Source organism: Anopheles stephensi, chromosome 3 (genome assembly GCF_013141755.1).
Source record: "Anopheles stephensi strain Indian chromosome 3, UCI_ANSTEP_V1.0, whole genome shotgun sequence".
NCBI classification, from domain to species: Eukaryota; Metazoa; Arthropoda; class Insecta; order Diptera; family Culicidae; genus Anopheles; species Anopheles stephensi.
In genome coordinates this window covers 16,828,231-16,851,823 of record NC_050203.1, presented here as the reverse complement: position 1 = coordinate 16,851,823, position 23,593 = coordinate 16,828,231, and the positions used below count along the sequence as shown (strand labels likewise).

Here is a 23,593-nt window from a genome sequence, read left to right as displayed (position 1 = left end):
GGGCGTACCACATAGCGAAACGAAGACAATCAACCTAGACAGAGGGGCATTCGTGGGTGTAGTAAATGTCATCTCTTGTGACGGTTCACTCACGAGGTAACAAAGTGTGTTACCCCGAGCAGCCATGCTTACGCTGATTACGTCGTGAAAGTTGCGGGAATCGCATCGGTTGCGGTTTGCACGGGACCGTACCGGAGTGGAAGGGTTGATCACTTCAGGTTGATTGCTGGTTTTGTTGCTGGCGGTGGTTTTTCGTACCGCCAGTACACGTGGCAAGGACGTCCTGTGGGGTCCGGGGATTGCGTCATGCAGGATGTCGTGTTGGTGTTGTTGTTGTCTAGGGGGGGTTGCGTACCGACAACCGTCTGGGGGGGAGAAAGTTTTGTACAGCTTGTGTTCTTTGTTGGTGTGCTGGAGCTTAAGTGGTGTTGCGGTATTGCTTGAACAAACCATCAGAACATTCCAGTGGCCCGGTAAGCTGCAAGAGTTGAAAAGAGTTGTTTCTTCTCGCCAAAGTAGCAGTTTTGTTGTGGAACAAATAATCAGGTTTAAATGCGAGGCGATTTAGTTGGATAAATAGCAGCAAAATTATACTAAATGAATTGCAAAATAAAAAGAAGTTAAAGGATAAGCACAAAAAAATTGTTCAGGTAACGCTGCTACTCACTCATAGATGGCGCCACACAACCCAGGCAGTTAGTATACTACAGCAAATGTTAACTTAGGTTTAAGAGCTATGAAATGTGCTGTTGATAGAAGTATTACCAATAAATGTTTCACCGGACCATGATACCTGGGACCAAGGACCAAGCTTAAAGTACAAGAATTAATTTACATACTTTATAAAGCTTGTTTCATGATGTTTACTAATGTACTCAATGTTGCTATCTGCCAAACAAATTGCGTAATAACGAACACGCTGCGTTCGCAACATCAGGGTAAGGCATCCAGGTTTCATTGCGGTCGGCAGCAAAATCGAGTCGAGGTCGATCCCATAAATTTCATCGCCGAAATCACGATCCTCCAAATCACGGCATTTTTATTTGTATTCGTTGTCTGCCGAAGCAACGGCAGTAACATCAGGAGGACACACCGGCAGGATAACAACAACAGGTACGAATCTGTTGCGGCAAAAATGGTACCTATGTGCGGCGGGCCATGTACTGCACGCGTTATGTGCCATGGTTTAATGGCGGCAATCAGACGACACCGGCCGGCAAAATAAACCAGCGGTTGAGAGTTGAGTTTTGCTGAAGAAAGCTCGGAGCATTTCTCCTGTTTCGCTCGTCACTCGATTCCTTTCTAAGGACTAGTACGCGATGCAATGTTACGGGTTGTGCTTGATGAGCATGAACCCGTAGTCTCTCACGTTTTCTCCCACAAAATGTTCCGGTTCAATAAGGTTGCTCTTGCGTTGTTGTTTAAGTATCCTGAAAAAAAGAGGATTTTCCAATCTCTCTCCGAAACAGCTGAGGATGGTGAATGGGCGCTCTCTGTTTTCTTTCGCTTCGGATTTTTTGGCTCGGCTTTTCCGTTCGTGAGTGCCGAGGACGAATGAATTCAGGAAGGGAAGAAATGAATTTTTCACAACATTTTTGTTTTTATTTCATGTTACCCTGAAGGACAGAAAATGTATAAGATTATTAATGAAACTGGCTATTGAGATACAGTCGCTTAAGCCGTTGATTATAATATCTTTGGTACCTTTGTCTTCAAACCACAATTTTGTTATTTAACTTCTAATGTTCTTAAGCCACTAATAGGAATCACCCTAATCGAGCCGTCTAGCGATCAATTTCACCAAACACGATGTCAAGCGTCCCGATGATTGCCACCACATCGGCCAACATGTGATGACGACCAATCTTATCCAGCGCGGCCAGATGCGCAAATCCGGGAGCCTTAATCTTGCAGCGGTACGGTAGACTGGACCCATCCGCCACCAGGTACACACCGAACTCACCCTTCGGTGCTTCGACCGCGGTGTAGGTGGAACCGGGCGGTACCTGGAACCCTTGCGTGAACAGCTTAAAATGGTGTATAAGTGCTTCCATCGATAGTTTCATCTCGCTCCGGGACGGTGGTGATATCTTGGCGTCGTCCGTCTTAATTTCACCGGCCGGCATCTGATTGATGCATTGGTCGATGATCCGTAACGATTGGCGCATCTCTTCGATGCGGCACAGGTAACGATCGTAGCAGTCACCCTTCGTACCGATCGGTACATCGAACTCAACCTTATCGTATGCATCGTACGGTTGCGTCTTGCGGAGATCCCACTTGATACCGGAACCACGCAGCATAACGCCACTAAAGCCGTAGTTTATCGCATCAGCTGCCGATACTATTCCAATGTTGGTCGTTCGCTGAACCCACACGCGATTACTCGTCAGCACATCCTCCACCTCGTCTAATCGTTCCGCAAACTTGCACGCAAAATCGTAAATGTCGTCTAGTAGCCCGAGAGGAAGATCCTGCGCGACACCACCGGGCCGGATGTAAGCGGCGTGCATGCGTGCGCCCGATACACGCTCGTAAAACTCCATCATCTTTTCGCGCTCCTCAAACAGCCAGAAGAACGGTGTTAGGGCGCCCACATCCAACCCATGCGTACCGATTGCCATGATGTGGTTCAGGATACGTGTAATTTCCGCAAACAACACCCGGATGTACTTGGCCCGCAGAGGAATTTCAATGTTCAGGAGCTTTTCCACCGCGAGCGAGTAACACTGCTCGTTGCACATCATCGACACGTAGTCTAGCCGATCGAAATAGGGCAATGCTTGGATGTAGGTTTTGTGCTCGATAAGCTTCTCCGTACCACGGTGCAGTAGACCGATGTGTGGGTCGGCTCGCATTACCGTTTCACCGTCCAGCTCCAGCACCAACCGAAGCACACCGTGGGCAGCCGGATGCTGAGGTCCAAAGTTGAGCTTCAGATTTCGTACCGTTTTCTCGACTGGGGCGATCTTGCTGTTCCATGGCGGTAGCTTCCAGCGAGAGGTCACTGCATCCGGGTACATGACCGGGCCCTTGAACTGTTCGATAAACTCCTGATCCGGGAACCACTTGCCGGCGAAACGGACCGGCTGACGGGCGCTGTGAAAAACGGTGCGATTTTTTAGCAGTCGTCCACCGATTGTGTAAATGTTGATGCCGGTTCGCATGTTAGTATTGTTTAACACTCTGAAAGCCATCGTTGCCAAGTATAATGGGAGTTTTCCGAACAAATATTGGTATTTTCCTGAAGCCTTCCCACTTGGAGTTCGAGTTTACCTTCTACTGAAACTCACTGCTAAGCAGCACGAAAATTACGTCACTCTGTTTGACAGCTGTCAGTTTGAATATGTTTCAGCGGTTGGAAGTTGTTTACATTTCGCACACACAAAACAAGAAATGAATTCGTCTGTTAAATTGAAAACAATTTAGATTATTATTTATCAGCTTTATATTTGCTACTATTTTGAAAGTAAATTTTTTCCTCACCAAATTTTCGGTTCATTCATCGATCGCTCTACAGATGGTTGTAGAGCAGAGAGGGAACCGATTCGGTAAAATGGTAACTCACGGCTTTCACTGTCTCTCATCGGGAAATTCCTTCACATCGACACGATGTACTGCGTGTCCTGCGAGATCTTGGGACCGGGGAGATGTGCCATCGTGTTCGTGAGCAGTACCGTCGTGACCGTTCAGTCGAGCAGAAGCTGGCGGCCATCTTTCTGCTGGCTAGTGCCGAAGTGTGTTGAGAAGCGAAGTGTATTAAAGTGTGTAAGTTTGTAAGTGTACTTTGGGTCCTTAATATGTTTAAGTAAAATATAAGTCTACGTGATTGTTCATAGTTTATAATTTGAACAATATCACGCTTATCAATTGTGTACGAACGAAGATTTGTAGATGGGTACGAAGCAATACCTCATAAATACGATCCCGACGGGAGTGCACAACTGTAAAAAAAATCGAAAAAAAACAGCTCACGTTTCAGTGCATCCCATGCGACCAGTGGGAATTTCCATGTTCAGAGAACCCGGAAGGTCTTCAGATAAAAATGAATTGCAGCATAAATAATAGCTTTTGATTTTGTTCTTGTTTTGGGAAATCAGTGTATTTGGTAGGAAAGTGTGCTACATTAAAAAAAAGGAGGACAGATATCAGATACCCCACTTGAGCCCGATGGCTAGTGTTTCCTGATCCTTTTTTTTTACATTCTCAGTAAAACAGTTTGGTCCTCGACTCTGCACCACACTCACCCATTCCGGTGCATCTTGGCCAATCCTCCCCTTTTTTGTTTAAAGTTGACAGCCATCCAGCTACAACCCCTTTGTGCCTTTTTCCCGCAGCATTACAGGCTTCCCCGCAATTTTTCCCCGGTTTTCCCGGGAAGGAAAGTTCAGAGTGAATCAAGAAAACCAACTGCCTGACAGAATCAAGGCAGTGGCCGTATTGTGGTGTCGTGTGGCATATGACAGCTTGACAGCTTGTGTGTGTGTGTGGTTGTGGGTATTAGTGTGTGTTTGCCTATTTGGAATCAGTGTGTGAAATCAAATCGTGCACAAGAGTTAAGTTAGTAGATACTGTGGTGAAGACGCGTCGTTGGCGTCGACCGACCCCTGTTTTGACATCTGGCTTGACGTAGCGAATGGTGCCGCAAAACGAACGGTGAGTAAATTTACATTCTACTCTACTCTGGGCAGAACCTGAGAATCAAGTATATGATGCGGGGGGTTGTACCACCGAAGCTGTGAAAGGATACTCAACGGTAACTAGGTTGCTAGTGAGCAGGAATATGGCGGGTGTTTGGTTTGGAAGCGCACAGGGATGCAGTTCCCAGTATCCCTACGTCACTTCAAGTCCACTCCAAGGATAGCTGAGACCAGCGAAAGGCATTGCCTATTGCTCGTCCAAGTTTTCCACCCCCGTTCTAGGAAAGCCTCCTACAGTTCTACGAAACTGACAAACTAACGCGGAGCGAACACAAAAACATGCAAAAGAAACTCAAACACGGTGCATATGCACAACAAGGGATGCTCCACTTTGGCATTGAACCCAAATGCAACTCTCTTGCTGGGCGTGAAGCAGCCTGACAGACAATAGGGTTGCCACATGAAACCGAGCGTGTGTTTCGGGTTGTGTGGCCCGTATCTGTACGTGGGCGCACTCAAACACAGACAGTTTTATCTCGAGGCCTCATGAGGTCTAGAAAGAAGAAAAACTTCCTCCCCATCTGACGGTACCTTCGTCACACCTTATTTTCCCCCCGCAGGCCATAACTCTACTGATGCGATGCGTCTTGCGGGTAGATAGAAAGAAAACACAAGCGTGGCCCTTGAAGCATCGTTCAAGCAGCAGCATCCGGTAGCGGGAACAAAAAAGCATTCCCCTCCCCCGGTATCACATCATGCGCTCGATCGCAAGAATCGCTCCCTTACCGAAACGTGAGGGCTAAGGTTCACCCTCCAGTTTCGTAGCGAAGCTCCCGTTGTTTGTAATCATAATAATGGATATTATTGTGCATTCGCTGTTCGGGGGGAAGGATGATCGCGTGCACTAGGAGGACGCGGTAAGGGTTGGCGTTTAAGGGATGGAGTCATTTTTTTCTCTCCGTAAATGTACGAGCTTGTGTTTTGATGCCCAACTTTGTTCTTCTATTTCTGGAGCAAAACTGCGGCTCAGACAGGATTGGGCTTTCGAGAGCGGACGCACTTCACCATCTTCAAGTGGACAAATCCTTTCACCGCGCCCGGTCGTGCAGAACTTTGGTTTGGCGCGCTCAAGCACGTGCTGAAACGTGCGAGCGAAGCTTGGAAAATGACAACGAATGAATAGGAAAAAAACGGACAAATGATGAACACGGACAAAATCACGCCAGTTTTACTTGGGGTTGGAAATGCTCGTAATTTGTGCTTGCGAAAGCGATTTCAGCTGGTCTGGAGGGAATTTTTCGGGCGAGAAATGAGAGGTGGTATTTGTGTGCATAGGTGTTGAGACGTTTGTGCAAACATTTCGAATAGCGTATGCTGAACTGAGTGGAATGGAATTTTTGTCATCCTGCCATCCCCACAGTTTGCAGGATTTAGGACATCAGGATTTAACACATTATCTTGTATTGAGAAAAGATTGTTTCAAACTTTTTATATTGCTGAAGGCTTATGGTGCCACAATCTTCTTCGAAGGGCGCTGAAATATGAGCGTTTTTCAAGTAAGGTTAAAAAATCAATCTCCTGCGATATGAAACTGTGAGCGAGGGATGAGTTTGAGGCTATGGTCACTCGGTTCCCATGATTCTTATTTTAGCCGTAACACCTCACCAAGCCCTTGAGTGTGTGCGATCAAGGAAACTGCCGCCTCTTCTTATCCGCGTTTCAACTTCGATTCGCGTCAAATCGTATCCGTAAAACAAACCAGAAAAAAAACCTTCAAACCCCAAATATATCTCCGACATTGGAGTTGAAGGGAAAGGTCACTGCCAGAAGCCGGCTATCGACCGGCTTTGAAAGATTAACCCTTCGGCCAACGAGGGCGAAAAAGGCGGCTCGAGATTAAGCTGCGAACTTCGAAGCGCAACGTGTTAGGGTGTTGGACAGGTATGTCGATTGGGGTTAGAATTTGAATTCGACGTACCTCGCTCGTGCCTCGTATAAAACAGAACGGAAACGAACGGGTTTTGTCCGTGCTACAGAATGCGTAAATATTAACAAGCATGCTGGGTTTCTTTTCCGTAATACGGGATATTTCATACGATGGGCATAGTTTAGGGCTTGCGTTTCGGTGGATAAAAGACGAGAAATGGGAAGCATACAAAACACACGCTCCCGACAGGCTTACCTCAACCAGGGAGTTTGAACGTTGTAAATGTAAATAAGGCTTTGTGGAGTGGCGAAACAAACAAAAAAGCACAGACAGACAGACAACCACGAAAACCTGTGTGCAGGAAACGAAGGGAAAAAAAGAGTACTCCTACTTACGCAATTGTTTACACACCCAAGTCCATTGTTGGCTGTTCATTGTGATCCTGTGCTTGGTATGGGTAGTAAGCAATCCTCAGCTTTTTTTTTCTATGTCCCTTTACTTTTACCCTCCAATTTTACCACCCGCAGTGGTGGTTGTGGCAAATGATTATCCTTGTTTGAAGGGTGTATACCGTTTCCCTACGCTTACTTCACCTCCCAGGAATCTAATCCCGAAAAAGAAAAGGATTGGTGCGTTCCTTTTTGTCTCGTTGTTGCGGTATGGATAAGGCAAGGTTTCGAGTAAGGGTACCACTTTCAACACGGGTTGTACCTCGTTTTGTGGGTTTCTTCTGCTCTGTTCACCGGTGACAATGCCCACCGGTGCCTGTGTCTCAGTTCCCACTTTCGTAATGGAACGCATACACCGTGAAGCATCCGGCTTTATTAGCGACATTATGTTACAGCATGTTCGTGTGTGTGAGTGTGTTGAGAAGATACTTCCCTTCCCGCCACCATGCCACTTTGGTAATCCCCGTTCCAGGAACTGAAATACCTTTTTTTCTCGCACTGAGCTGAGTAAAAATCAATGGAGACGCCTGGTAGATTTGTTAGTACAATGTCAATGGAGACGCCTGGTACGTTATGACGGTGTACGAGCGTATGAACATCATTGGAATGGGAGCATCCTTTTCAAACGAATTGTTAGCACCTTGCAAGGATTATGTACCCGTACTGTCGCTTCAATACAAGGCTAATACGACCGTGCGGTACAGCGAAGACTGTGCTTTTCTTAGAAATTCCCACCCTGCAAGAAAAACCAGCGTTTGCTCTACCCTGTTAGCGAATTAGCACAAGGAAATGCTGTGCCCAAACGGTGTACAACATGAAGCGTTTTGCTGGATGTGAACAATTATGAGCAAGTTAGTACACCGTTTCCTCGTTTTCGGATCAGGGCACTGTTTAATTACGAAAGCTATACGGTTCGAGTCAGGAAGCTGAAGTATGCTGTCCGTCTCCAGGACCGCTCAAATATAGACATAACGATGATGCTGAGCAGCAGCAGCAGCAGCACTTGTCTCGATGTTGCCACTTAACGATTACGGGTAAGATGTTGCGTCTGTTGCTACAAGTGGCACTAAAGTTTGTCCATTCCGGACGGATCTAGGGGGAAAGGGAAAAAGCAAATGGGAGTCGTTGGGAGAAGCGGTGGAGCTAAAAAAGGGCCCATAGATATTGAGCACAACTGGTTCATGAAGCTCCGGAATGGAGTGATAGTAATCTGGCCTGATGAGTATGAACGGATTGGTGGTAAAACCGAGGCCCAGGAAGTAGATTGAGCGTATGGTGCGGGTAACGGTCGATGCGCAATTGGTTGGACGTAAGTTTGGAAGCGCTTTTTATCTTGCAACAGACTCCATTGGCTTTTATTGTAGAGTCTGAAAAGAGTGTCGGGCGAAAGTTCTTAGAAATTGAAAGTTAAAGCGCTTGGAGCAGACGGACCAAAAAACCGGCTGTGATGAAAGATTAATTGAACTCATGCTATGCAAACAAGATAGCGCGGATGGTTCTTTTGATTGATTGCAATGGCTTCGCCGGAACAGCATAAACGCAGCAGATGTTTTGAGTCTTTATAGAACTTTGGATCAAAGAACATTTCCTTTTTTTGGGTTGGCTGCTAAGTTCTGGACCCTTCGACTGGATGATTCCAAAAATATTCTAGAAAGGTAAGATAAGACTGGAAAAAATTACGAATTTAGCAATATAATAGGAAAATAGAGTTAGTTAAAATGATTCTTTTCAATCATCAAGGAATCCTAAGATTTTTCTACATAATAGCTTTGAAACTTCTACACCGACCCAAGACCATCCACCATTGTGCTGTCAGAATCACCGGCATGTCAGCTGTCTCATTTTGTTACGGTTGTTAAATTTTCAACAGCCGATAAAACAACATCACCCAGTGTCGGAGAGGGGGCTTGCCATTTCCCACCCCAGGTGAATGGGTTTCAATTTTGCCCATTTGACCTTAAAGTACGCGTAAGTATCGCTTAAGGCAGGATAATAAACGCACGTCGAAGCCAGTCGAGATGATACTCGCACAGGCCATGCTTCATTAATTAGACTCCAAGAAGTAAAAGCATGCAAGGAGAGCAGGAAAAATGCGACCGACCATCCGACCGGTAAAAGATACGCTACGTTCGCAAAATTCCTCCGAACGGCGCACTGTAGCAAGTGATGTTCGTTTGATGGAAGCTACACAAACAGCACTGACGAAAAGCCGACCCGTAGCACAGCGGGCAACATAAAAGGTGCTTTCCACCGGCGCTGGCCACGTCGATGGGAAACGCGTCCAACCGCGACATGCAAACATCGGGGGCTTTCGCGTGCTGATGGCGATTTCGTAGGGTGAATGCCAATGTGGGCGCCTTTCAAGCATGAAGTATTCTGGGCATAATGAATGGGTTGTTCTTTGATCGCCACTGCTTGGGAAATGTCTGAAGCCTAAGACGAGCGAGATAAAAAATGGTGGAAAGTATGAGAAAAATCCCGAGCTCGATTTGCAACTGATAACAAATGGGGACGGAAGCTATGAATAGTATCCAGCTGATTATGATAAAAAAATGTTAGGAAACAAGGGCTCAAAATTCGCGTAGGCTTTGAAATTGAGTCAACCATGGGCGTTGGGAAGGAAGCTATGGTCGTTTGGGCTGCTCGCTAACGCTGCTGAGCCTCTTAATCCTTGACTATTGCTTATCGGTAAGTGCAGCCGAAGGAAAAACCTTTAATCTCCACATTTAGCCGATACTTCTTGATGGCTCGACCATCGGTTTGCCCTGCTGCTCAAGGTTTAAAAGAGCTACGCTTTTGAGATATTAGCTTGGGAGTATTGATTTGGCTGTGAGAAAATCGCCTCAAAGTACGTTATCTATCAAGGTTCGTCCAGGACCGTTGCTCCAACGCTCGGAAGCCTGGGAACATTCAGGCCGAATGATTTGTGTTGGACCTTCGGATCCGGTACATCCGGACATCCCTGTACGAAACCGGGCAAGATGAGAAGCAATTTGTATCGGTATAACAGAGTGGCGTCTGGCCAGTGTTGCTCCCAGCTGCCAGAAACGCACCAGACACAATCGACTCCGATCGGGCCGAGTTGAAATGTTGTAGCAAGAAAATTGTACGATGATTGGAAAATTTACATTTAAATGAAAACAACATCCGGATTATTTCCCATCCCGGTGGCGTGGCGCTCGAACACTCGTTGTCGATAATCGTCTTCATGAGCTTTTTAGCTTCGTCGGGTCACCGACAACGGGAGGATTGATTGCGGCACGTCTTATGTCTCTCGTTTTTTTTTGCCTCCCCTGCTCCTCGATGTCAACTCTTTTTCCCGATGGTTGTTGATTTTCAACCGCTTATTCAGTTGCTGCTGCCGCTCATGTCAGAGGTTTTTGTTCTCGGCATAAGTTCGGGTTCGGAAGTGCATAATACTGGTGAAGCAAGATAGATGAGCGGTGATTTTTTACCTGCCGTACTCCGTAGATGCACTTCACTGTCACTTGTGGGATGTTTTTGTACGGTTGGCTGGCAGCGCGTCCTTTTTTTGTTCGTACGCTCTCGGTGTGTGTGTATGCAGCTAACTAACGGATGCTGTTTTAATTGTCGTCCTGTGGGATTACTTGTTTGTGTCCCGGCGTACGATGGCTGTCTGGTTGAATGGGTATGAATTATTCATTCGTGCTGCAGCTGCTCGAGACGATAAATATGCTGTGCGGCGGCAGGTATTGATGAGCGGAACAGCAGAAAAAGCATACAGCACGAAGCAGTAAGTATGGGTGAACGAAAATGGATAAGGAAAATATGGGAGACCATTTTTCAAACCAATGGATAACCTCAGCTTTAATAGGTTTCTTGGTAAGGATGATTAGCAGCTTTATTTGAATGCAGCAACTACTTCTGAAGACAGGTTTTTATGCGTCAAATGATTTATTTAACATTATTTGTCGAGCTGTTTTATTATTAATTTTTAATCATTATCAAAGTTAGTTTAAATTTTGATTTTTTCTTATTGATTCTTTAATTAATTTTCTGTACTTGTATAATGTTTCGAGTCTTTGATTTTTAACAATTTTTTATACACATTTACGTTTATCTAATTTTTATTTTTAATTTTGAATTCATCGTAAGTAATTCTTCCCGTGATTGATGTGTTTTTACTTAAGTTAGTTTTGATTTTATTTATCATTTTTACTTTTATTTTACATAAAATGCAATTTTTATCTATATAAAGTAATGTTGTGATAAGGGAGACTATCTCTTTATCTCTTCTTAGTCTAACGGCCTTTTAAAATGTCAATGCCTGCCATTTCTGGATTATTACGCTTAATGATGATACAACGTACTTGGACAGTCAGTCATCACTAAGGGGAAACGATCAAGATGGGATTTAAACCCCGGTCCTGCCATGTGAAGACCGGTGCCGTTGTCGCCTCAAACTAACGGACTGCCAGCATCTAATCGATTTGCAAATTAGTCTTAAGCACTACGACCAGGTCGTTCTATTAGAATAAAATAAAGAAAATTTTTACTCTGATCTCTCATCGATAAATTTTAAATTCTAAGGGATTAAAAATGTCTTACAACGGATTACTTAATATAAAATACCCTTATCGCGAAACACAAAAACAGGAAACCATAACCATTACAATCTCTTCCCTAATGGAAGCTAAGAAAAGTGGCACCGGAGAGCTTCTTCCGCTACACGGCAACATACTTAGAACACCCGGCTCGCAACATGATTTATATGCTCATTTACATCGTCCCAGGGCGGTATGGCAGCAAAGTATGGTTAAGTAAAGTTTGCAATCCCTTACGGGCACGGTGGACACCCCATCAGCAGCTGATGCTCACGGTGAAAACAATTCACACCTCTGCCCAGAATAATGCACGCCGGTGAAAAAGGTGAAACTTATTGCTGGTGAATTGTACGATTTGGGTTGCTTCTGTTTGGGAAAATTTAATTTATCATACCAAATTCGGTTTCGATCCGTTTCTTTAGAGCGGCTTTAGATATTAGCGAGCAAATTTGACAGTCTCGTGTCGCTCGGTGGAGCAAAACCAGCCACCGCTTGTGATCGCATTAGTGGTAATGATTTACAATCGTGGTTCCGGTGGAGGACGTGCCGCAATTTACCTTACTCGTCTAAGGACCGTCTTCCGAACTGGGGAAGCCAGAACAGATTTAAGCCACCCTGAACAGCAATAACAGATGGGCCTGTGCATTAAATCGATGGCGGAATGGTTTGCAAATCGTACAGCAATCTCGGTGCGCGCTGCTTTCCAAGCATCTCAGCACCTTCGCTTACGCTGCAATCGTCTCGCGGTGCGTTTGAAAATGAGAATATAATGATTCCATCCCGCATCGAACGGTGACAGTGTGGGCAAGTGATAGAGCCAGTGGAAGTGTGGTAGAGCGTTGGGAGAAAATTATCCAACCGGAGGATATCCGTTTTGTAAAACTGTAGCATATGTGAGGGTGGAAATATGGGACAGCAGCGAACGATGCGATGCGTGTGCTTGGTAATGAGATTTTCACGAGGTGGAAATCACGCCCCGAGAGCTGAGCTTGAGCGATGGCGGATGTAATAATTTTGCGTTTGTTTTGCGAAGCAAATTTTCCCTCCCTCGGGGGGCTTTAACGATTCGCGGGAATATGATTGATTGCGATGCTAATTGATAGGGTTTGTTTTGGAATGACGCATTTACGAGGGGCATTTGAAAATGTTTTACAATTAGGAAAATTTCGATTTGAAAAATTTTAAAATATTTTTTAATGTATTTTTGTGTCGTTTCCTGCTGTTAATTTCGTTCAGCACATTTTCCCATCAGTTGTGGTAAAAACAGGAAAAATCTATCCGTTGCTCGAATATGCATATTTGAGCGCCCGGTTTTCCTTCTTTCAAATGTAAATTTTCCTTTTTCCAATTACACATTTGCTTGTGGCCTTACATTTTTTTGTTGCACAAAACACCATCTATGGTAGCATAATCATCATGGCATTACTAACATTATGAAAATGCAAAACTGATTCCGGGTTCCTCTTTTCCCCCTCCTTTTGGAAACCCAGTTTTTCCTTCCTAAAGCTTCCTAAAAACTTCTCACCGCCACATCGTGATTAGTGCTGGAGTTAAACCGGGAAAGTGAATTAAATTCTTTGTCTCGATTTTTCCTCAAATTCGCCCAGCGCTTCGAAAATCCCATTACCGAGAGAGCCAACCACTGCAACCTGTTCCGAGGAACAAACCCGTTCGCCTACATGTGAGCTGGTTGATGTAAGCCTGGTTGAGCAAAAGTTTATGTAACACTTTTCTATTACGCCTGGCAGCGTGGTGCGGGGTTTAGGGTGCGCGCGCTTTTTTTGTTGCTGTTGTGTGCTTCGTCGTTGAAAAGTGTGCTGATGATATACCATACGGTGTACACGGACACCAGAGGGTTACAGATAGGGGACGATAGCGCGCGTTGGATGTTAAAAGTGAGCAAAAGGAAAGAAATCCCCGATAGATGATTGGGAAATGGGTGAAAATATGCCGGAGAAAATAAAAGCCAAAACGGGAAAATAAAAAAAAGACTGTGGTCCAGCGCTCACACACACACGGGCTCGCGTCTCGGTGTGGGTCGCCGTGCAACAATGCGGAATAAAAGTTAAAGCAATAAGCTCTTCACCCTTTAAGGTCGGGTTTCCCCATCGGACTCCCTTATTCCCCCCCTCGGAAGTCCCATACTTCAGAACTAGCTCCAGATGCTGATCCGTTTCCCTCGTGGTATCGGATGCCTCCAAAGGGCTTTCGGAAGATGGGCAGTTTTTTTGCTTGCGGGGGGGAAAGTTTTTTTGTTTTCCTCCTTTCCGGTTATTCGTTGGTTCCTTTGCTGCTGGTTCTTTCGTGGTGGTGCGGTTTTTGGAATGTTAGTTTAGGCACTGTTTGCTCATTGTCGGCGTTGTCGCACCAGGGACCATTTCGTGTTTTATTCATTAGTGTTTGCTGTTTTTCTGTGTGCTATTGGTGGGCAGCAAGTAAGGTATATCACCAATAAGTGCAATTGCTTTTTACCCGAGGCCAAACGATGCGTTATCGGTGCTATGAAAAGTTGATATGAAGTTGGTTAGAACAAATCGTTGAATAGAATGTATATTTATGAATCAAAACTGTTTATTAGTAGATCATCATTTTTAAGGAAATATTCATTTACACTCGGTCCCAGTACGGACTTCTTTTATCGAGAATCGATCGAGACAACTAAGCTTCAAAATTGAAGGAAATATTTGTACCATGCTACTCTAGTGTCAATTCTTCAATATGTTTGAACATATGGCTTTTCTTCTTGCTCTTTCATAGCCTGACGACCTCTTAGGTATTCTTCTTCTTCTTTTTTTGGCCTAACGACCTCTTAGGTCATGTCTGCCGTTTCTGGCTCACTGGACTTAATGATGCGTCGTAGTTGGATAGTCAGTTCTCTCTACGGGGGAAAGGTCCTGATGAGATTTGAACCCCTGTGCCCCGGTGAACCCCTCTACCACCGGCCCGCCGCGGTCTTTTCTAAGTAAAAGATAACTGGGGGGAGGTGGTCCGGTGACGGAGGCGATAACGGCGCCGGTCTACACACGGCAGGACCGGGGTTCAAATCCCATCTAGACCGTTTCCCCGTACGTAGCGCTGACTACCTTGCTACGGATAAAATTAAGTCACAGAAAGCCAGAAATGGCAGACCGAGACCTCTCGAGGTTGTTAGTGCCAAGAAAGAAGAAGAATATTTAGATATTATCATCTGTATTTCACATTGAGGATAGAACCATCAGGAATATTCCTTATTAATATCAAAATAATTCAAATATGAATTGAAACGACCTTTTCAGCAGTACATTTTGAGTCGTTAAAGTTAATTCGAAAAACATTTCTGCTGTAAATTTGTTTCTTAATTAAAAGCTTGATAACTTTTGGCTCTGAACAAAATAAAAAATCAAAAATTTCCTGAACATTACCCATACACAAAGACCGTGTAACGTTACGTACCACCAGCGTTGTTGTTTAACCGTGAACAGGATTTTTTTCTACGCCAAACTTTTCCACCATTTTCACAAAACCACACCATGTGTAGTACTGGGTTAAAAAAGACGTGAAGGAAATTCGCCGAAATTACATAATGATTTCCGCGCTCAACCGATTGTGCACGTTTGGTTACACATTCATTAACATCCTTCCAACGCACAGAAACGAGCATTATTCATTTGTAAATGATTTTTCATTCGATTCATTAGCAATTAATGTGTGTATGTGTGGTAACTGTGTACAGCCCTTCCTGTGCGGGTGTAAATAATTGGAACTGCGGGAAAATTCGTTTGTTTTATTTTCTTTCCTGTCAGCATTTTTTTCGCACCGAATAAAGTGGATGCATTTGTGGCTGGTTTTGGCCGGGGAATTTTTGGACGATATTTGTTCGGAAGCTGCATCAACATTTCCGTCTTTCGCTGCCGCAACGGCACGGTCGATGATTGAAACCGAAACTCTATGTATGTGTGTGGGCGCGTGGTGGAAAATCACGTCACATTGTGTAACAAATTTCGCCCAGCCAGCGAGTCCTCGGTATGCCTGCCAGGACCGGGAACCATACCCCGGCACGGTTTTCCCCTGCAGGTAAGCGAGAAGTTGCGTGATTTTTGTTTGATTGATTACCCCAGGGGAAAACATGAAGTTCCACGCGTTTTTCTTCCATCCCGTTCTGTATTGTTTTACGTTGTTTATGTGGTTTGGTCCGGTGAGCTTTTTGTTTTTGTCCCCTCCCCTATTTTATGCTTCGGCCATTACTACGCAGCAGCAGCAGCAGGAGAGCGTGACCGGTTAGTGAGGTTATTATGCGAACAGCCATTAAAAATGTAAATGAAACCCCGCAAAACGTAACGCCCCGCAGGCTGACGGGGTATAGTGTGTCTCGGTAACGTTTTATTAAATGAAACAATCAGCTGCAGGTGATTAGGTTTCGAAACATTTCGCGGCTAAAATCGATTCGTTTGGAAAATATTTCATTTTTAAGTGGTTTATTTTTTGTGTGTGTGCTAACCACGGGAGATCATTGACGGAGGTGGTAGTTTTGTGATGCTTTCAACGGTAATTGAAACGGTTGGTCTGCAAATAATAAAACAAAGCACCCGGCGGATCGATCGTTCGTTACCAAGGATACGAATGAGTGTGACTAAAGGCAAACAAGTGGCGAAAGCAGGCAAACCCGCACGAGGTGAATCGAAACGAATCCTTCCCTGTAACTGGGCCTAGTGCTGTAGTGTACAGTTTTGTATTTGCTCGAGATTGTGCTGTTACACACACGCGCACACCCGGCGGATGGCCACTCACTATCTTGGTAGATACCGAAAATCGTTGCCCGATTAATTATTAATTGATACAATCTGAGCTTGATGCCCGGCGATGGCAACTGGCACCATTAGAATCCATTTCACTGTTTGCGAAAGAAAAACTTCCCAGGCCGGTACAGTCGGTGCAAATGGTCGTTAAAAGTTATCGCAAGAAAACGAGAACTGGACGAAGAATAATAAAAAAACGGCAGGACGAAACAACTAAGCTCATTAATAAATCAATAACAATACACTCGCGGGTGCTGGAGGTTTTTTTTTCGGGGAGGGGGGGGGGGGGGAGCATTTGGAACATTTGGAAACTTCTCGTTTGCTGCTAACGAAGAGTACGGGAACGAAAAGTTTGCCGAGTAAAGAGTTAGTATAAAAAACCAACAAATACATGCTAGGGTAGTTAAAAACATAGTTTGTAATTTTTAGGGTTTTTAATTGGATTTTGAAGTAAGGATACGTAGTTGATCCACTTTGATATCTTTGCAAAGTGAGCCAACAGTGAATTAAAGTCTATTGGCTATAAGAATAATGATAGATTCGTATCGTAATAGCCTCGTCCTCTAGTGGAATTGCTTTATGATATAACTTCTGTTCAAAATTCACAAAATTCGAGTGCAAGATGCTCAGTAGGATTACCCAAAAAACTAAAAAGGACTCAAATGGCTTTTTAGATGCGATATATTGTCACCTCACTATTTTCAGCGAATTTCACTGAACAGGCTTTGATAGGCTCGTCATGAAAATGACATTGGACGACCCGTAATCCAGAGTTGAGGTGGACTAATGGCGAGATGGACTAGAAGGCCCAGGATATTGTATTGGCCAGACCACGGCGCTAGACCATGGCGCGGTATCGATGGTGTCTGTAGGGGGCCAAGGTCGCGAATTGTTGAATTGAATTGTGTTGGGGAGTCGAACCGGTAGTGCAAAAGTCCCGCAACAAACAGTCTCTGGGCGTTGTAGTTACGCTGGTTCAGCGACTCGATACCCAAAAGTGCACAGCGAGCGTCGTAGTCCACTTGAACCCTCCAGAAGCGCAAAGCGAACCGGGTGAATTTGCGCTGGACGGATTCCAAACGGGCCAGGGGCCAAGCAGCAGATGGCTCATTGTCCATATCACCATTGTGTAGCAAATTAGACACTTCAGTCTCCGGAGGGCTGGGAATATTCATAAGAATAACATCGGATGACTCCACCCGTAAAGTCTTGTTTGGTTTGAACAGAGTAGGCTTTGTAGGCCCAAATTTCTGATGGTCAAAAGTGATGGTGTTGATACGAGCTCCAGAAAGTTCAAGATAATTGAGAACTTCTGATAAGCGGAATAATGACAGCCAATAAAACTCCATAATTAAATATGCCTTATGGCCTAGTATGACTACTAAGCTACTAAGAACTAGATTTAGAGACCGGGAAAAGTATAAGTGTCTTGAAAATTACTCAATATGTGTATCTCATTAAGGAATTGGAAGATCAAAGCTTAATCAATCAGCATACTTGGAGCTCAATTTCAATACTTATATGACTCTAGCCAGCAAATATTAACATTCATTCAATCCGCTATTTAATTTGATGAAGTCTGCCAGCTCCAATTTATTATCCTCAATATCCATTAGGCTAAGAATCATATTACAACCATGAGTCCGTAAAAGGAGCTGAAAAGATCAAACATCTACTACGATCTAGATATGTGCATTGTGCTTTGAGAGCTTAATGGGAAAGAAAAGATTATGTCTGTGCTTCAACAATATGCAGTCCTTATGATCATTCCATTACGTTAAAGCAATTTGATACATGTGCGAATTATTGTGCGGGTTTGCATTAGGAAAATTACTTGCTTTTGTGTTTGGTGCGGGGTGAGACGAAAATTAAAACCACCGTACGTTATCCCCACCCAAGTCAACAACCATTTACGATGACTGCATGGACATTAAACCTCTCAAACCTTCCATGTGTGCATGTGTGTAGAACATCGTTCTCTTTTTTTTATTACAGCTCCGTACCTGCAAAACACTGACACTCTCGAACCCTGCGAGGCGGAAGTTTTACATCGCAGCCAGCAACCGTCGAGTGTGGGGCTAATCGGATGCACCATAAATTGGGTTTAAAAACTGACCAGCACAGCATGATATTTCGCAAAACACTGCGGTTGAGGGATTTCCGGCACGAACGAGCCCTAGTGCTCCCTAGTTGTTGGGAACCGTAGGGGCTGGGAGTCTGGCCTCTGGTACCTCTGGTACATCCGGGGGACCGATGCCGATGTTTTGTTTTTTTAGCAGCCCAACTTTTTTTTTGTTCGTTACGGACACCAGAGGGTTACAGATAGGGGACGATAGCGCGCGTTGGATGTTAAAAGTGAGCAAAAGGAAAGAAATCCCCGATAGATGATTGGGAAATGGGTGAAAATATGCCGGAGAAAATAAAAGCCAAAACGGGAAAATAAAAAAAAGACTGTGGTCCAGCGCTCACACACACACGGGCTCGCGTCTCGGTGTGGGTCGCCGTGCAACAATGCGGAATAAAAGTTAAAGCAATAAGCTCTTCACCCTTTAAGGTCGGGTTTCCCCATCGGACTCCCTTATTCCCCCCCTCGGAAGTCCCATACTTCAGAACTAGCTCCAGATGCTGATCCGTTTCCCTCGTGGTATCGGATGCCTCCAAAGGGCTTTCGGAAGATGGGCAGTTTTTTTGCTTGCGGGGGGGAAAGTTTTTTTGTTTTCCTCCTTTCCGGTTATTCGTTGGTTCCTTTGCTGCTGGTTCTTTCGTGGTGGTGCGGTTTTTGGAATGTTAGTTTAGGCACTGTTTGCTCATTGTCGGCGTTGTCGCACCAGGGACCATTTCGTGTTTTATTCATTAGTGTTTGCTGTTTTTCTGTGTGCTATTGGTGGGCAGCAAGTAAGGTATATCACCAATAAGTGCAATTGCTTTTTACCCGAGGCCAAACGATGCGTTATCGGTGCTATGAAAAGTTGATATGAAGTTGGTTAGAACAAATCGTTGAATAGAATGTATATTTATGAATCAAAACTGTTTATTAGTAGATCATCATTTTTAAGGAAATATTCATTTACACTCGGTCCCAGTACGGACTTCTTTTATCGAGAATCGATCGAGACAACTAAGCTTCAAAATTGAAGGAAATATTTGTACCATGCTACTCTAGTGTCAATTCTTCAATATGTTTGAACATATGGCTTTTCTTCTTGCTCTTTCATAGCCTGACGACCTCTTAGGTATTCTTCTTCTTCTTTTTTTGGCCTAACGACCTCTTAGGTCATGTCTGCCGTTTCTGGCTCACTGGACTTAATGATGCGTCGTAGTTGGATAGTCAGTTCTCTCTACGGGGGAAAGGTCCTGATGAGATTTGAACCCCTGTGCCCCGGTGAACCCCTCTACCACCGGCCCGCCGCGGTCTTTTCTAAGTAAAAGATAACTGGGGGGAGGTGGTCCGGTGACGGAGGCGATAACGGCGCCGGTCTACACACGGCAGGACCGGGGTTCAAATCCCATCTAGACCGTTTCCCCGTACGTAGCGCTGACTACCTTGCTACGGATAAAATTAAGTCACAGAAAGCCAGAAATGGCAGACCGAGACCTCTCGAGGTTGTTAGTGCCAAGAAAGAAGAAGAATATTTAGATATTATCATCTGTATTTCACATTGAGGATAGAACCATCAGGAATATTCCTTATTAATATCAAAATAATTCAAATATGAATTGAAACGACCTTTTCAGCAGTACATTTTGAGTCGTTAAAGTTAATTCGAAAAACATTTCTGCTGTAAATTTGTTTCTTAATTAAAAGCTTGATAACTTTTGGCTCTGAACAAAATAAAAAATCAAAAATTTCCTGAACATTACCCATACACAAAGACCGTGTAACGTTACGTACCACCAGCGTTGTTGTTTAACCGTGAACAGGATTTTTTTCTACGCCAAACTTTTCCACCATTTTCACAAAACCACACCATGTGTAGTACTGGGTTAAAAAAGACGTGAAGGAAATTCGCCGAAATTACATAATGATTTCCGCGCTCAACCGATTGTGCACGTTTGGTTACACATTCATTAACATCCTTCCAACGCACAGAAACGAGCATTATTCATTTGTAAATGATTTTTCATTCGATTCATTAGCAATTAATGTGTGTATGTGTGGTAACTGTGTACAGCCCTTCCTGTGCGGGTGTAAATAATTGGAACTGCGGGAAAATTCGTTTGTTTTATTTTCTTTCCTGTCAGCATTTTTTTCGCACCGAATAAAGTGGATGCATTTGTGGCTGGTTTTGGCCGGGGAATTTTTGGACGATATTTGTTCGGAAGCTGCATCAACATTTCCGTCTTTCGCTGCCGCAACGGCACGGTCGATGATTGAAACCGAAACTCTATGTATGTGTGTGGGCGCGTGGTGGAAAATCACGTCACATTGTGTAACAAATTTCGCCCAGCCAGCGAGTCCTCGGTATGCCTGCCAGGACCGGGAACCATACCCCGGCACGGTTTTCCCCTGCAGGTAAGCGAGAAGTTGCGTGATTTTTGTTTGATTGATTACCCCAGGGGAAAACATGAAGTTCCACGCGTTTTTCTTCCATCCCGTTCTGTATTGTTTTACGTTGTTTATGTGGTTTGGTCCGGTGAGCTTTTTGTTTTTGTCCCCTCCCCTATTTTATGCTTCGGCCATTACTACGCAGCAGCAGCAGCAGGAGAGCGTGACCGGTTAGTGAGGTTATTATGCGAACAGCCATTAAAAATGTAAATGAAACCCCGCAAAACGTAACGCCCCGCAGGCTGACGGGGTATAGTGTGTCTCGGTAACGTTTTATTAAATGAAACAATCAGCTGCAGGTGATTAGGTTTCGAAACATTTCGCGGCTAAAATCGATTCGTTTGGAAAATATTTCATTTTTAAGTGGTTTATTTTTTGTGTGTGTGCTAACCACGGGAGATCATTGACGGAGGTGGTAGTTTTGTGATGCTTTCAACGGTAATTGAAACGGTTGGTCTGCAAATAATAAAACAAAGCACCCGGCGGATCGATCGTTCGTTACCAAGGATACGAATGAGTGTGACTAAAGGCAAACAAGTGGCGAAAGCAGGCAAACCCGCACGAGGTGAATCGAAACGAATCCTTCCCTGTAACTGGGCCTAGTGCTGTAGTGTACAGTTTTGTATTTGCTCGAGATTGTGCTGTTACACACACGCGCACACCCGGCGGATGGCCACTCACTATCTTGGTAGATACCGAAAATCGTTGCCCGATTAATTATTAATTGATACAATCTGAGCTTGATGCCCGGCGATGGCAACTGGCACCATTAGAATCCATTTCACTGTTTGCGAAAGAAAAACTTCCCAGGCCGGTACAGTCGGTGCAAATGGTCGTTAAAAGTTATCGCAAGAAAACGAGAACTGGACGAAGAATAATAAAAAAACGGCAGGACGAAACAACTAAGCTCATTAATAAATCAATAACAATACACTCGCGGGTGCTGGAGGTTTTTTTTTCGGGGAGGGGGGGGGGGGGGGAGCATTTGGAACATTTGGAAACTTCTCGTTTGCTGCTAACGAAGAGTACGGGAACGAAAAGTTTGCCGAGTAAAGAGTTAGTATAAAAAACCAACAAATACATGCTAGGGTAGTTAAAAACATAGTTTGTAATTTTTAGGGTTTTTAATTGGATTTTGAAGTAAGGATACGTAGTTGATCCACTTTGATATCTTTGCAAAGTGAGCCAACAGTGAATTAAAGTCTATTGGCTATAAGAATAATGATAGATTCGTATCGTAATAGCCTCGTCCTCTAGTGGAATTGCTTTATGATATAACTTCTGTTCAAAATTCACAAAATTCGAGTGCAAGATGCTCAGTAGGATTACCCAAAAAACTAAAAAGGACTCAAATGGCTTTTTAGATGCGATATATTGTCACCTCACTATTTTCAGCGAATTTCACTGAACAGGCTTTGATAGGCTCGTCATGAAAATGACATTGGACGACCCGTAATCCAGAGTTGAGGTGGACTAATGGCGAGATGGACTAGAAGGCCCAGGATATTGTATTGGCCAGACCACGGCGCTAGACCATGGCGCGGTATCGATGGTGTCTGTAGGGGGCCAAGGTCGCGAATTGTTGAATTGAATTGTGTTGGGGAGTCGAACCGGTAGTGCAAAAGTCCCGCAACAAACAGTCTCTGGGCGTTGTAGTTACGCTGGTTCAGCGACTCGATACCCAAAAGTGCACAGCGAGCGTCGTAGTCCACTTGAACCCTCCAGAAGCGCAAAGCGAACCGGGTGAATTTGCGCTGGACGGATTCCAAACGGGCCAGGGGCCAAGCAGCAGATGGCTCATTGTCCATATCACCATTGTGTAGCAAATTAGACACTTCAGTCTCCGGAGGGCTGGGAATATTCATAAGAATAACATCGGATGACTCCACCCGTAAAGTCTTGTTTGGTTTGAACAGAGTAGGCTTTGTAGGCCCAAATTTCTGATGGTCAAAAGTGATGGTGTTGATACGAGCTCCAGAAAGTTCAAGATAATTGAGAACTTCTGATAAGCGGAATAATGACAGCCAATAAAACTCCATAATTAAATATGCCTTATGGCCTAGTATGACTACTAAGCTACTAAGAACTAGATTTAGAGACCGGGAAAAGTATAAGTGTCTTGAAAATTACTCAATATGTGTATCTCATTAAGGAATTGGAAGATCAAAGCTTAATCAATCAGCATACTTGGAGCTCAATTTCAATACTTATATGACTCTAGCCAGCAAATATTAACATTCATTCAATCCGCTATTTAATTTGATGAAGTCTGCCAGCTCCAATTTATTATCCTCAATATCCATTAGGCTAAGAATCATATTACAACCATGAGTCCGTAAAAGGAGCTGAAAAGATCAAACATCTACTACGATCTAGATATGTGCATTGTGCTTTGAGAGCTTAATGGGAAAGAAAAGATTATGTCTGTGCTTCAACAATATGCAGTCCTTATGATCATTCCATTACGTTAAAGCAATTTGATACATGTGCGAATTATTGTGCGGGTTTGCATTAGGAAAATTACTTGCTTTTGTGTTTGGTGCGGGGTGAGACGAAAATTAAAACCACCGTACGTTATCCCCACCCAAGTCAACAACCATTTACGATGACTGCATGGACATTAAACCTCTCAAACCTTCCATGTGTGCATGTGTGTAGAACATCGTTCTCTTTTTTTTATTACAGCTCCGT

At 44.2% G+C, this 23,593-nt stretch overlaps 2 protein-coding genes across 3 annotated transcripts in view; one reads left to right on the top strand and one right to left on the bottom strand.

The window, feature by feature from the left end:
• Nucleotides 1–1,583: 1,583 nt before the first annotated feature.
• On the bottom strand, nt 1,584–3,300 carry LOC118512691 (NADH-ubiquinone oxidoreductase 49 kDa subunit-like). Its single transcript, XM_036057484.1, has one exon. The coding sequence runs from the start codon at nt 3,195–3,197 to the stop codon at nt 1,785–1,787; it is 1,413 nt and encodes a 470-aa protein (XP_035913377.1). The 5' UTR covers nt 3,198–3,300; the 3' UTR covers nt 1,584–1,784.
• A 363-nt stretch (nt 3,301–3,663) lies between these two features.
• LOC118512690 overlaps nt 3,664–23,593 on the top strand; it is a 65,258-nt gene continuing 45,328 nt past the window's right edge. Inside the window, exons 1-2 of one of the 2 annotated variants that reach the window (XM_036057481.1) lie at nt 3,664–3,768; nt 4,338–4,656. The gene's annotated coding sequence lies outside the window, so the exon portion shown is untranslated. Of the gene's footprint in view, nt 3,777–4,337; nt 4,657–23,593 lie in introns of both variants that reach the window. The other variant, XM_036057480.1, reaches the window with a different exon arrangement.